This window comes from Dipodomys merriami, unplaced genomic scaffold (assembly GCF_024711535.1).
Source record: "Dipodomys merriami isolate MVZ:Mamm:240054 unplaced genomic scaffold, mDipMer1.0.p SCAF_112, whole genome shotgun sequence".
NCBI classification, from domain to species: domain Eukaryota; kingdom Metazoa; phylum Chordata; class Mammalia; order Rodentia; family Heteromyidae; genus Dipodomys; species Dipodomys merriami.
In genome coordinates, this window is record NW_027202405.1 from 4,232,608 (window position 1) to 4,248,143 (window position 15,536).

The 15,536-nt window shown below is 31.7% G+C and overlaps 1 protein-coding gene across 29 annotated transcripts in view; it reads right to left on the bottom strand.

Moving 5' to 3' along the window:
• Window positions 1-15,536, bottom strand: part of LOC138822567 (triadin-like) — a 180,900-nt gene that overhangs the window by 13,940 nt on the left and 151,424 nt on the right. For 13 of the 29 annotated variants that reach the window (XM_070015365.1, XM_070015369.1, XM_070015363.1 and 10 more), the window contains 7 exons: window positions 15,407-15,457; window positions 13,929-13,976; window positions 12,766-12,783; window positions 8,382-8,426; window positions 6,219-6,239; window positions 4,216-4,242; window positions 3,268-3,306 (listed from right to left, as the gene is read on the bottom strand). In XM_070015365.1, the coding sequence (XP_069871466.1) occupies window positions 3,268-3,306; window positions 4,216-4,242; window positions 6,219-6,239; window positions 8,382-8,426; window positions 12,766-12,783; window positions 13,929-13,976; window positions 15,407-15,457 (249 nt within the window). The remainder of the gene's footprint in view (window positions 1-3,267; window positions 3,307-4,215; window positions 4,243-6,218; window positions 6,240-8,381; window positions 8,427-12,765; window positions 12,784-13,928; window positions 13,977-15,406; window positions 15,458-15,536) is intronic. The other 16 variants (XM_070015377.1, XM_070015375.1, XM_070015393.1 and 13 more) reach the window with 14 other exon arrangements.

Consider the following 15,536-nt stretch of genomic DNA (forward strand, 5'->3'; position numbering starts at 1 on the left):
ATACTACTTTCTATTAAAATCATTTTAAAACTTTCTATTACTTTTTTTTTTTTTTGGTCAGTCATGGGGCTTACACTCTGGGGCTGGGTCCTGTCCATCAGCTCTTCAGCTCAAGTGTTCTACCACATGAGCCACAGCGCCACTTTGGGGTTTCTGATGGTTAACTGGAGATAGAGTCTCACGGACTTTACTGCATGGACTGGCTTTGAACCACGATCATCAGATTTCAGCCTCCTGAGTAGCTAGGATTACAGGGGTGAGCAACCAGCGCCCAGTTTATGTCTATTACTTTTGATGAGATGTTTTCATTTGTCAATATATTTGTGTTAAACATGGGTGTATGTGACAAAAGACAAAAAGTGAAATAACTGTCCCAAATATTATAGCAGGCATTTTAACTTCTTGATAAAAAAAAATAAGTAAAAGATAGGTACAATGGTAAGTGTGTTAAAGGACTGGGGTCCATCATGGGACTTGAACTCCAGGCCTGGGGACTATCCCTGAGCTCTTTTGCTCAAGGCTAGCTCTCTACCACTTTAAGACACAGCATCACTTCCGGTTTGTTGGTGTTTCAATGGAGATGAGAGTCTCAGGGACTTTTCTGCTTGGGCTGGCTTTTCTGAAGAGCAATGCTCACTCAGATCTCAGTTTCCTGAGTGACTAGGATTACATGTGTGAGTTACCAATGCCTGGTTTGCAATTTTTATCTATTGTATATTCAAACTATGAAGATCTTAGGAATCATAGAGTTACAGAGCAACGTAAGAAGAAAGAAGTTATCCAATGTCTAAAGTTCTTGTACTGAAAATTGTCTTGCAGTGAATCGTCAGGCAGGATGATACATTTCAACCTTGTTTTAATTCTATTTGCAGCAGTGTGACATGACAGTGAAGCGGGTTGAAGGGGCTTCACAGTCTTTGGTACCTTACCAACTTGGATTTGGGTGTTTGGGTACCAAATCCATCTCTACCATACAAATATTTTGAGATGTTAGATTTCGTTTTTTTGCATTTGTCTTTAATCAAGGCATATGAGCTAGGTTATAAAATAACAGAAGAAAAGTTATAGTTATGGTTTCCTTTGTGATTCATTTCCTCTCATCCTTCTTGTTGATTAATCTAAAAATATATTAACAACACTTTAATGAAAATTCAAATATAAAACTTATAGGCCTATATCATTTCACAAATATAATGTGTTCTTATTGACATTTTTACTTTAATAGTACTGTTGATTACATCTAAAGTATTAGTAATTGTATGGCTCACATTTATGTCCTGCCTTTCAGGTTTATATACTACAGTAAGCAGCTAAACAAGGGTTATTCTCCCTTAAACTGTCAATTTGTATTTATTTGTGCACTTGTGTATTTGTATTTATTTGTGTTTTTAAGTAGTTGTCTGGGTTATAGTATGTTCTAAGAATTGGAAGTTTCTTAGAAATGAAAGCATATTTTTAATTAATTGAGTTTGCCTAAATTTATGTCATCAAGACTAAAGTCAGTCTATTTATAGTTATATAATAATGGTATCAGAAAAATGATCACTATTTTTAAGGAAGGAGCAATTATCTCCATTTGCATGACAGTGCTTTCTTTTCTTTAAGTCTAATGAATTCAAGGAACAACTTATAAGTACTAAGTTAATAATATTAACTGTGTTAATTTAGACATAAAATAAATCTTGGTTGTTTAGTATTATTTCAGATATATCAATTTTGCTGTTAGTCATGACATAAAATCTTGTAATTGAAAAAATTTATTTCCACTGTTTATTACTATGTTATTTTGAATGTATGTGGTGATAGTGGTTTTCATTTTGCATATTTCCAGCTTTTCATTGAAATATAAGCTCTCTATTAGGTTTCATAACTGTCCACTCCTTTTTCTGTTAGCATAAGTGTGTATTTAAGACTTCCTGATTTCAAAATATTTCTAGTAATAGTGCTCAGTAGCAACCCAATTCAAATATTTCCATACCAAGATGGCATTTGAATATTTATGAAATTCATTCAGGCTGCTTTTCATCTTATTAGGCAATTGAGATCTTTCTTTACTTGTTAGAGCTGTTTATACAATCTATAATAGGATGTGAATTTTTTAAGAGCAAATTTTCATTGGTAAATTGCCTCACTTTAAGTGTAAGATTGTAAGCCTAGGAATAACTTAAATTTTATTAAAATCTTCTTAGGGTAATTTGCAAAAACATAATGTCTACTACTTAACAAAATATATGATAGGCAGCAGACAGTTTTGTTTGCATACAGTTATAGCATAAATTCAGTGATCAAGTTAATTAGAATCCATGGAATATAGAGAATTCTAATTAACTGAGGTAGAGAATGAACAAAAAATCTTTTGCTATTGGCAATCATTCTGTCCAGATCAGTGATAGATTCCTCCTATCCTCCTGATCTGATTATATTCTGATTGAATAGATATTTCTTATATGATGAATGCCTATATAAGTTTTTGAAATAATTACACTGAAATCAAGTATTGCTATATTATTCTGAGTAGTTTGCTAAATGACTAAATTTAATATTATGGGGAAATAGAAGAATTATTAGGCAGTTTATTAAAACCATGAAGGTTTATTTCTTTTTATACATTGTTTAACACTATTATCAACATCTTGTCAGTGATTATTTACCATATTCCCTCTTTTTAACAAGCCCAAATAGTCTGACTATATACAATTAAAATTTTATTCCCAAATATGTAAGTTACAGATTAAAAGTATTTTGGTTGCAGATCTTTGCATTTATTTATTTATTTATTTTTTATTGTGAAAATACCATACAGAGGGGTTACAATTACATGGGCGGGCAAGGTAATGAGTGCATTTCTTATCAAGCATTTCTTTTCAATTTTTAAAAATTGTATTTGATTAATTAATATACTTCACCTTTTGTTTTGTCAGTAATAAATTCACATTTGTTAGCATTATCAAGAGTAGTATGTTGTATTTACATTTTATTGAGGTTAGGATTATAATTTGTGTAGTTAATATTCACAGATAAGGAGTCTATGTTTCAAATTTAACAATATCAAGTAGGCTTTGCTCTCTAAATGTTATTTTATTAGATTTTAAGGATCATGTTAAATCTATACCTTTGGCATAGTTGAATTACAATTTCAACACACTATATAGCCAGCATCTAAATTTTTATAGATTCTTAGTTCAAAGTTATGAAATTTGTATTATTATCTATTTTCATTCTTTGTTGCATTGGCAACTTAAGCTACATATCTTAAAGATAATTTACCTTTACTTTCCTTTTCAGATTTTTCGATTTTCTTTTTCCCTGCAGGTAAAAATATGAAGAAATGATCATCTCTAAAAACACAGTTTTCATACTCTTTTATTGGAACAAACAGTTGGAGCTGAGATTTTTCTCTGGTTGAAGGGTTTGAGGGGGGTGGATCAGGGGTCAATTCAATATGTGTAGCTGGAGCTGGGAAGGTGGCTCAGTGGTAAAGCGCTTGCCTTGCATGCATGAGGCCCTGGGTTCGATTCCTCAGCACCACATAAGCAAAAAGAAAAAAGCCAGAAGTGGCGCTGTGGCACTAGTGATAGAGTGCTAGCCTTGAACTGAAGAGCTGAGGGACAGCACCCAGGCCCAGAGTTCAGGCCCCATGAACGGACTCCCCCCCCCAAAAAAAAATACGTGTAGCTTGAGTTCCTGTGTGAGAACATTAATTCTATTTATATTAATTTATTAGAATGCAGAGCCCTTTTCTTTCTCTTTCTTGATTTAAAGTAAAACAAGAGCAAATCATATGCTTTGGTCGAAATTAAAACTAGAAAAATTAGAAAAAAATCTAAATTTCTTTTGTGATTTTTATAAATAAGGATTTTATTTAGAGGTCCCCTAAATAAACTAATAAATGAAAGCAATGAAAGTCAAGTATTATTTGCAAGTAAACTGTGGATACTTTACAAAATAGGGTCTTCCTTAATTGACCATTTTGGAGTGAGAAATAAATCAATGTGTAACGTATAACAATCAATCATGTGATGAAAATGTAGCAAAACTTGTTTAACATAACCTTACAAAATTATTTTTGGGAAGTCATTGGGCCTGAGAAAAACAGGAATATGAGCATTTGCCAAATTCCATCTCTTAAAAATGTTAAACAACTAGACAGAGCCTCAATTTTATGTATTGTTCATACAAATCAATGTTACAATATGTGAGAGAGTAAATATTCACCTGATTCCGTGTCTTCCAATGTTCCGTCTTTAGAAAAAGGAAAACATAATATAGAGAAAAAAAAAGACACGGATGTTTAAGCAGTAGAGAGTTACAATTTATTTCCAGATACCTCCTACGTAATTACAGCAGAAACATATTTAAAGAAATATAAGGAAATGTCTAGATAGTTAATTTTTCTGAAAGCAGTAACTAAATATCTTCTTTGAAGATAGAACCATAATGTTAACTAATCTATAACTGTTTAGTCAATGTAATGGAAGCATACTAACTCTTTTGGTTGATTTTTTTAAATATTAAATTATAAAAAATATAAAAAAAATTATAAAAAACTTAAACTGGATCTTCATGAATGCATGTAGCATTAAGTATTATCTTAATAGTTCATTTATGATGATATATTAAAAAGTTCAAGTGTGTCACGTGTGGGATGAGGTTGGAAAATAAACAGAGACAAGGTAAGTGAAACAAGATGTAAGGAACATTTTCCTTCAGCTTGGGACAGTGCTGAACTAGCCTTGTTTTTTGGTCCTTCAGGTAATTCTAGTCTAATAACATTTACAAATACAACTTAGCTAATCATTTTTACTCTTTATTCCAAAAATAATTCAAATGACATTTTCAAAGATAAAATTTCTCTAACCCTATAAAAAATCTATTCTCAAGATGTCAATACTTTCCTTAAATCTGATGCTTTCAATTATTATATACAAATTGGGAAGTTATTTTCATAATTTATGGAAACTTGGAAATATGTCATAATAGTGAAACAGTGAATGTAAATAGATTTTCTCCAGTTAAAGAAAATACTAATGTTTAAGTTTTAACCTGATTCTGCAGGAAAAAATTATACTTTTTTCTTTTTCTGTCCTGAGGCCTGAACTCAGGGCCTTAGACATTGTTCTTGAGATCTTTTACTCAAAGCTAGTGCTCTACCACTTTGAACCAACTACAACTCCACTACAAGTTTTTGAGTGGTTAATTGGAGATGAGAGTGTCATGGGTACTGTTCTGACTGGGCTGGCTTTGAACCATGATCCCAGATCCCAGCCTCCTGAGTAGCTAGGATTACAGAATGAGCCACTGTACCCAGTTTATTCCTGCATTTTTAAGGAATCTGATTAACATTTAGGAAAATGGATTACTCTTTTCATTTAAAAAGTCAAATATAATTTTTAGATAGATTCTTTATATAAATAAAGTAATTAATGGAGCTTGAAATGGAGCTTGAACTCAGAGTCTGGGTACTATCCTAGGGAACTGTTTTTTTTTCTCAAGAATAACACTCTACCAATTGAGCCATAGCTCCACTTCCAGCTTATTGGTAATTGGAGATAAGAGTCTCACAGACTTTCCTGCCCAGGCTAGCTTTGAACTGTGATTTTCACTTCTCAGTATCCTGAGTAGCTAGGATGGATTAATAGGAATGAGCCACCAGTACCCAATGAATGTGTATATTTTAACTTACAGTCTTCATTGTATAATTATCATAATAAATAAATAATTCCATTGTTTACTGCTTCATTTTATTTTTGTTTGAAGTATTATTATAAAACAATGATTTCAGGCTTTGAAAAAGTAAGCAAAGAAAATTAATAAGCTAATATTTAATAATACTATTTAATAATTTCATCTTATGGCTATTCAAGTAATAATGATAGAGGAACTTTCATGGTGTCCTTACATAATTTAATCTAACACATGCCTTGGAGCAGACAGTGCACCACATCTACCTGCTTTGCACACAGTTATCAATACTAGAAATACAGTAAGCATTTCACACCTATCATAATATAATTTAGTGTGTCTAGAAAATTCAACAAGTACATTTCAAAAGTAGATAAATGGGAAAAATATTTGTCAATCTGACTCCTTTATACAAGTAATAACAGTGTCCTGTACCTGAATAGACATATCACACTTTTGAAACTTCACAAGTTAAAGAAATTACAAAATTAAATGAAGTAATAGCTATGATTAAAATTCTAAAATTATATACTTACTTGATGTTGCTTTAGGTTTGTCTAAAAAATTTAAAACAGTGTTAATTTTCTGAGTAATATATTATTCTTATGCCCTATTTTTGTCATATTTAAAATGTGATTGAAGTTAAAGAAAAAAAGTTATAAAATCTCAGAAAGAAAAAATAGGTAATTGACTAAAAAAGTTGGTACCCCAAAATATATTTTCTCTTCAATATACTTTACCTTCTTAAAATTATAAACTAAAATATTAATTGTTCATGGTTATATCTAAAGTTCTGTTTATCAAAACTAAGTAATCTACCACTATGATTATGAAGGATTTGAAAGACACATAATAAGATCTACTAAACTTTAATACATTAATAGTGGAACTATAAATTGAGATAACTTTTATGAACACAACTGGCAATATCTATAAAATTGCATTGCATCTTTTTACTACAATAATTTACTTTAACAAATTGTTATCTCAAAATGAATAAAAATGATATATTTGTTAAGTAACTTGTGAAAATGATAGAGCAAGTAATATACAGTCACTTATCATACATCTTTATGGAAGCTTTCAAAACAGCTCTAACAGATGCCAATCAGATGCCAATTAAGAAAATTGTATATGACTGTACAATAAGATTTTACTCAAGGGGACATTATTTATGTTTTGATATTTCTAATTGATTTCAAAGTACATTCTTAAAAAATATTTCAGGATGAGCACTGGTGGCTCATACCTGTAATCCTAGCTACTCAGGAGGCTGAGATCTGAGGATCGAGGTTCAAAGCCAGCCTGGTCAGGGAAGTCCTTGAGACTCTTATCTCCAATAAACCACTCAGAAAACCAGAAGTGCACTGTGGCTCAAGTGGTAGAGCACTAGACTTGTGCTGAAGAGCTGAGAGAGAGCGCCCAGGCCCAGAGGTCAAGCCCCAGGACCGACCGAAAAAAAAAAAATATATATATATATATTTCAGTGGGCTAGGAATGTGGCTTACTGATAGAGTGCTTGCCTAGCACATATGAAGTCCTGGGTTTGATTCCTCGGTACCACATAAACAGAAAAAGCCAGAAGCTGCATTGTGGCTAAGTGGTAGAGAGCTAGCCTTGAGCAAAAGCTCAGGGACAGTGCCCAGGCCCTGAGTTGAAGCTCCAGGACTGGCAAGAAAATTTAAAAAAAAATTTCAGTGTTAGGAGTCTATATCAGCCCATTATAATGAATAAGAATAAAAGGTATATAACTGTATGTGTACATAGGTATGTTCATTTATCCTCATATATCTGTACCATCATGTATCTTCATATATATATGTGTGTATGATAATAATAGAAAGATTTATTAAGAAACAACTATAAACAAACTATATGATGTTTGAAAAATTTATAATGGGAACTGAAAGAATAAGGGCAGACATTTTATCCATATTTCATAACCTCTTTTATGTCTTAATGTTTCCATCATTTACAGTGCTACACATATCACAAATTAAATATTGTTAAATAATTATACTGTTACAAAATCAAATGCACTAGACAAGCACTTTACCATGTGAGTGGAATATATTGGATGATCATATATTCAATTTTAAGTAGTTGAGAGTGAGGTTGTGAGATACCATGCTTTACTGAATGAATTGTATTTTAAGAAAATGTATCTAAGTAATATTCACAGTCAGTGAAATTTAAACATATGTAGTTTGATAGAGTATTTTGAAACTATCACCAGTCAATTAAATTCACAGTAGGTTTGTCTAAAAAATTTTAAAAAGTGGTAATTTTCTGAGTAATATATATATATATTTCATATACCCTATTTTTGTTTGTCATATTTCAAATACAATTGAAGTTAAAGGAAAAGATGTTATAGAATCTGAGGAAGAAAAAATAGGTAACTTTTTAAAAAAATATATACTCTAAAATATATTCTCTTCAATAATATTGACAATAATTGATACAAAATACTAAAAAAGGAACTTACCAATCAAATAACCAAGCTAATTTAATTTATTGATTTTGCTCTATTTTATAGCATGTTTGGTAATCTGTTAGATTGACAACAGTACTACAACACTTATGTCCATATTATAATAATACTAAAATATACAAGAATAAATATGATAAATCTTACTTTAATCTTCAAATTTAATGAGAATAGGGAGTTAAAATAAAATATACAAAGGAAGACATACCTGTTTTTATAGATTGAAGTTCTTTCTCTGGATGTTCAACTTTTTCTAAAATGAGAAATGAGATATCAGAAATCACTAATTACCAGAATTCTTTATATGGCAAACATTATTTATAAATATAACTTCAGACAATCCTCAGTTTACACAAGAAGCATGCTCTTAAGTCATTTTTATGGGATTTGTCTGCCAGAAAGCATATTATCATAGACAAAAACATTATAAGCGAGATTAAGTTTATCTCAGGATTCCCTTGTAAGGCTTCCTTTGTTTAAAGCTGAAAGATTCAGAATGCTGAGCTGATATGGTTTATTTTTTATTTTTAAAAACTTATTTATTTATTATTTTTGTTTGGCTAGTCCTGGGTCTTGAACCCTGGGCCTGGGTTTTGTCCCTGAGCTCCTTTAGCTCAAGGCTAGTGCTCTACCACTTGAGCCACAGAGCTACTTTTGGATTTTTTTTTCTCAGTAATTTATTGGATGGACTGTGGGACTTCCTGCCTCAGTTGGCAGGACCCTTATATCTCAGCCTCCTGAGTAGCTAGGATTTACAGGCATGAGCCACCAGTGCCCGACTACTTTATTGTTATTATAGAGGTTATGTAGAGAGATTACCCCATTACATGAATCGGTAATGAGTACATTTCCTTTCATACAAGTGCCTTCTATTCCATCACTTTCTGCCAGTCCCTCTCTCCTGTCTCCACCAACAAGATTATGAAGAAAATTGACTATGACTAAAAGGAGAATAGAAAAATCAAGATTATTTTTTCTTTTGTGAAGGTTGAGCCATTTCTTGGGGACATCTTAAAGTACTTGACACTCGCTTTACCATTTTAGCAGACCCTGCTGTTCCCCTTCTGAATCTTAATCTTCTTCTTGACAGATGAGGAGAATTAAGTATTGTACCTTGGTTTCTTATTTCAAATTTAATCTAGATCTGCTATATTCCAAAGCACATTTTAATTGCTCTTATTCCAGGTATAGTTGGAACTTTTGAAAACTGATTCTCATCTAATTCTAATACATGACAAATAAAATCTAAATTTGTAAGTAATTGAAATTTCAGAAGCCCTCTGAAGAAATACTTCAGACTAACTCTGTTTAAGTAGATCTTTCTCTTTCATGCAAAATGGAATTCAAAAACCATATACGTGGGGTACCTTGAGTAGATCTGAGAGTATTAGAATACTAAGCAGAGTACTGTATCTGACAGTGTAGATTTTTTTCTAATGAATTCTACAGTTAATTCTCCTGAAATATTCTTTTTTCTTCTTTTTTTATTGTAAAAATACCGTACTGCGGGGTTACAATTACACAGACAAGGTAATGAGTACATTTCTTATCAAGCATTGTTGCCTCCTCCTTTGTTTCCCCTTAACGTTCACCTGTCCTTTCTCTCTCTTGAACTATTCTTAATGTTCACATGTCCTTTCTCTCCTTGATTCCTGAGCTTAGAGACTTTCTGAAGTTGCTACCATTTATCTCCAAAATTAGGTACCTATGGTCAAGCAGATGAGAATATTTAGTACTTTAGGTTTCATAAGATTAACTTGGATAGATATTTGTAGACTGGGTAACTTAGTAGCTTTCAAGGGCGAACTTTATAAACTTATTTTTGCATAAAATATTTACTATAATATATGCAAAATGAACATAAAAAGCTAATATATAATATATCATAATGTAGGTACATCTATATACTACATATGTTATATGTTATATAATATATAAATTACGTATAATTTAATGATATATGCAAAATAAATTTAGTCAATATTAAAAGAACCAAACTATCATAAAATAGCACTCTGAAAGTAAAACAACTCAAAGTAACAAAAATAAAATATTCAAATATGTATTCAAATAATATATTGTTTATACAGTCTGCAGGACATGAGTATGTTCTAATTAGGCTCTGTACACTTGCGTTGTGTCTCGTAAGCCACTTCATAAGCTACTGAACTTGTCTCACATTTATCTTTATAATTTACCAATCCGTTCTCAAAATGGAGTTAGAATATATGTGACCAACAGTTTCTTTGATCTTCTTCTTAGCTTTTGACACATGCATATCATGCAAGGATGAACATTGCACATTTGACACAGTATTAAACACATAGATGGAAGCTTTTTTCTTATGTCCAGCTATGTGAATATGGGCAAATAGGCATGTTTCCTAAGATCAATTGTCATCTTTTAAATTATCTACCACTGTTATTTCTGCACTAAACCTTTACAATGAAATGCTTTTTGACCTGAACATTCATGATCTAATTCTATGATTTTAAAAGAAAAAAAATTAAATGTTTATAACTTTTTGGATTTATAAAGCCCAGAGTCTCCCTGAAGTGTGATGCATCCCTAAATGCATTTATGTATGTATGTTTGTATAGATTGAAAAATAGATGATAGGTAGGCAGGCATGCAGGCAAGCAGACATGCAGACAGACAGATAGAGATTCTGTAAAAAAATCTAAAGACCCATGGGAAGAGTGAATGAATGCCTGGAGAATAAATGATGCCAATGGAAAACTATGCAGTGATTTCTGAGGCTGAACATGTGTGACCTTCTGCAACAATCTTATCAAAACACTGGTGTGAGTGCTTGTGTATATATTATACACAGGTCTGTCATCCTGAATCTGTTACCAGAACTACTTATCTTACAGCATCCTGATATGTTGTTATCTACCTCTTGGAATGTGCTTGTTTGATTTGTTCCCTTAAGTTAGTCCTGGGACAATGTGATTTTATTTTTTAAAATGACCTTTATTTAACATGTGCATTATAGAAAACATATATAAACAAAGTGCAAGGTATTATTGCCACAAGTAATTCAGTTGGACATGACTGTCTAGATCCTCCAATCACACACATACCAATCACTTTTAGGTAACTGAGATCTTATGGTATGTGTAATGCTTTTCCAAATGTTATAAATTCACCAATTCAAAATCTCAAAGCTACATGAATATTTTGATAAACAAGAATAAACTACCCCAACTCAATCTGTTTGGTAAAAAAAATTGCAATCCTACTTTTTTTAGGTCTAAAATTTTCATTGAAGACAAAAATGGCAACAGGATTACAGATAGAAGTATTGGCAGTTACAATTAAAATACTGCATTTCCTTCATGATCAATTTAATGAGATATAAAGCAAGATATACTAAGCAATTTCTAAGCTTATTAGTAGGTTCATAGTATACAATTAAACTATTACCAAAAATGTTTCTACTAAATGTATGTATCCTTATGGTGCAATCAGAACTATATATATCAATGGCTTTAATCAAAGTATAAATCAGAGCACACCTGCACACATCTCTCCCTGCATGCTTTCTCTTCCTACCCTCTGTCGCCAACCTTGAAATAAGTTACCTCATTGTCCAGAGGGGGCAGAATCCATCCAAAATGGATCTGCTGATTGTAATAGATATTTATAAGTTAGCTAATTCACTAGTTCTACTGTTATAGCATATACTGTCACCCCAGGATTTCTTTTGGTAAGTGTGTATGCTTCATCTGGTGCTATTTGTATGTTTGGTGGGAAACTTAAGACCTTACTAGAAGCATGTACTCTTTCTAGATGTCTAAATGTGCATAGTCGTGTAAAAGTAGAGGGAAACATAATGCCTTTGAAGTATTTTTTTTTGTGGTTGAATTTGGGAATGAATTGTAATGTTTTAGAGACTATGTTGTATATTGGGTGGCAGTAGGGGTGGGGTTAGAGGAGAAAGTGTGTAAAGACAATGTGATTTTATAAAAGTGGAAAGTGGTAAAATCATCTTCAATTTAACTATGTCAGTTACACTCATTTCCCACTCCATAATGGTACTTGAATATTAATTAATATAAAAATACTAAATATCATAGCTCATTACACTGAAATTTCTTCATCCTTTGCCCCAAGATGCATAGACATATACATATATAGATGAAGCATAGATGCTTATATGTATATATATATCTATATATGCATCTCTCTATATATTTAGAAACAGAGAGAGAGAAAAGTCCATAACCTTAGAAATTTGAATTTCATTTTTCTTTGCTACTAATTATAATGTATAAATGATTTAAAATTTAATAACTCTCCTAGTTTCTTATTTTAGGCATTTTGTAGCCTAATAGACTTTCTTGCTTATTGTTAATAATTGTGACATGTCTTTAGGCATTTCTTGTGTATGACTATAATGAATTATTAGTTTGTAGTGAAAAACAATAAAGTTATATCAAAGCCATAGCAATGACATCAACTAATTAATTTTACAGGTAATTTAGCCATGGACAACATTAAAAATAGCAATTTTAAAAAGCAAACAAATTGTTAACGTTGAAACGGTCAAGCAATACTTCTCAGATTTTATTTCTTTTATTTCTTACTTGCAGGCTTCGGCTTGACTGCAGATAATGAGGGAAACAGATTTCATATTGTAAGTTAAGAACATGAAAAATAATCAGTTTGTATTTGTATTAACTTGTTCTTAGTTATTTCTGAGTTTAAACTGAACCTCTTTCCTGGTAGCATATTTATTTATCCCTGTCAGTAAATACATTAATCATAGTGTTTAGTGAAAAATACATAAAGCAATGAAATGTACATACAATTTAAAATAGTCTGTATTTTTGGGACATAACTATATTGGGCTGCTTTTTCATATGCCCTCAATTGCCCATAAAATAAAATGAGATATTAGAAGAGACATATTAACATCCAGTAATAGCAATGACTTAGGCAATGGTTGCAAGGAACAATGGTCCTTTGAGCTAATGTGAAAAACCCTCATAAAGTTATCCTGCTCTCAGGGAATAGTTATTTAAAATTTGTTTAAATAGTTCATTTTCTCCTAAATTCCTGAGAAACTGCCATTAAATACTAGTTACTTGATTATCTCGACTAGACTAGAAGAAAAAAACAGCCCTTTTGCTTTTGGATGATTTGATAAGAAATGGGATTCAATGAACAACATAGTTAAAATTTCCATCTTGGAATAGAATGAAGAATATACTCAGAGGTCTAAATGTTAGTTGAAGTTTATTTTCTACTTACAGGAAAGTTGTCAATCCGTAAAGGTATTTGAACTCCTATTTGTTTTCTCACATGAAAGAATGAGCCATAGATGCATTTTACTTTAACACTATGTGGTCTGTGGGTTATTGTTTAAGACAGATTTTAAGTTATATAACCACACAAATTTCCATGGAATTTTTATGAAAAAAAATGTATTCCAGCTAATTTCTAAACAGAAGGAATCCTTATACTTCTGTTATTTTAAGATCTGAGGAAATATAGTTTGAAAATAAAACACATAAAGGTACATCAAAATTAATGTTATATGGATTTTTTTTCCTGAATTACACATAAGTTTAAGTTAGTCATACTTTACGCTGATAAACCCCAATTCTTATTACTTTTAATGAAAATTCTGAGTATATGTTAAATTATTCACAAGCATTCAGAATCAGACTTTATCATGTTAAGTCTGCATGCTTTAATGATAATGAGTGTATAGTTATATGTAATACAGAGAAGAAAGATATAAAACCTGTTTTTTCAATTGTGGCAGCTTTTCCCTGCGTGAGATCTTTCTCTTCTGTGATAGGGAGAAATGTTGACACAAGTAGACACATTGAATACATCAGTACAAAACAATGACATATTTCAACCTTGATATTTTGTGTTCTTTATGAAATAACACCAAAGTCAAGAGAAAAAGCATGTTTGTTTCTTTGGTAAAACTGCAAATATCTTTTTTTGAGTTGAATTGGAGAACAGAGAACATTTTATTCTTGCAGAGAGGTCCTTTCAAACTACCTCACTGCAGCAGTTTCTCGATTTAAATTGTTTCGCAACCTGCCAATGCAAACTATCTAGTCTTCACTTTAAAAATAACTGTAGTTATCTACTGAGGGGACTCTCTGTACAAGAAATAGACCCTTTTTCATAAATGAGTTTGAATGAGAAGAGAAATTATTTTAAATCTTTTTGTGTAAATGGAACCCAGAATTCACTGGGGGAACCCAAAGCATTTAGCATGGGTGTGAATGAGCTGGAAAATAACTTACTTAGAAAGTTTCATTGGTTATCATGAGCATTGGGTATAAAAAGCATGAAGGCTGTAACTGACATGAAAACGAACTGTGATGAGAAGACTAGGAGTATGAGAGACTAAATTCTCAGTCTTTGTATTTCACCTCAAATGGCTAGCATTCAGGAAATAAGAACAGAATAAGGTTTGATTAGTGCCTCAGTTATGAAGTTCCTAAGTTGTTTCTAAGATTTTGCTTGTCAGTAGAGAAAGCTATTCTACCTTTCCACACTGCAGCCCTCTTTCCTCTTACTCTCTATTTTTTTTGTGGCTAGTGTTATCTATTTTTAAAAATATAGGTGAGTCAAATCAAGCTGATTTAAGTCCATTGGCTACATAATCTGAAGTACAATTTTAAAAAGTAAGTGCAAGATGTCCTCCTTTAAGGGGAGAATATTTTAATTAATTTAAAACTAATAACCTTGCTTTTGTAAACAAGACACATTCGTTGGTTCCCCTCTATGTTCTCCAAAATGCCAGACCAAAAATAATTAGAAAAGAAGGAAGACCAATGATGATGGGGAAAATGGGGGAGAGGAAGAAGCAAGAAAAATATGGATTTCTTCATCGTTCTTGGGACTTGGAGAGTCTAAGGAAATTACAACTGAATTAGAGAATCCAAATTAAAAGTTTCCTAAAAATGTCTAGTCCTTGACAAAATAAGACAGATCAAAATACACTGCCCATATTCTTGGGTGCTGCTATTGCTGTGATAAAATACCTCTGCCCTGAGGGAGGGTGTCTAGCTGCATCTGATTGGTCAAGCTGTCAGTTCCCATGCTATTGGATGATTAAAACCGGAAATGCTTTGTGGGCCAATGATTGAAGACATGAATTGTCGCAAATAATTTTTAGAATAGAATGTTCTACTCCTTCTTGTAAAAACACAATGATGAATGACAATTTTGTTTTAACAAATGCCATCTGCAAAATACCTGGTTTACCATGAACAACAGTAGTTTTTTCTAGTTTCCCTATGTCTTGCTCTGAAAATTTAAAAACAAAAGAATTTTCAGATATTTGGAAACTTTATAAATTAACACTCAATGAATTTATCAGACGAGT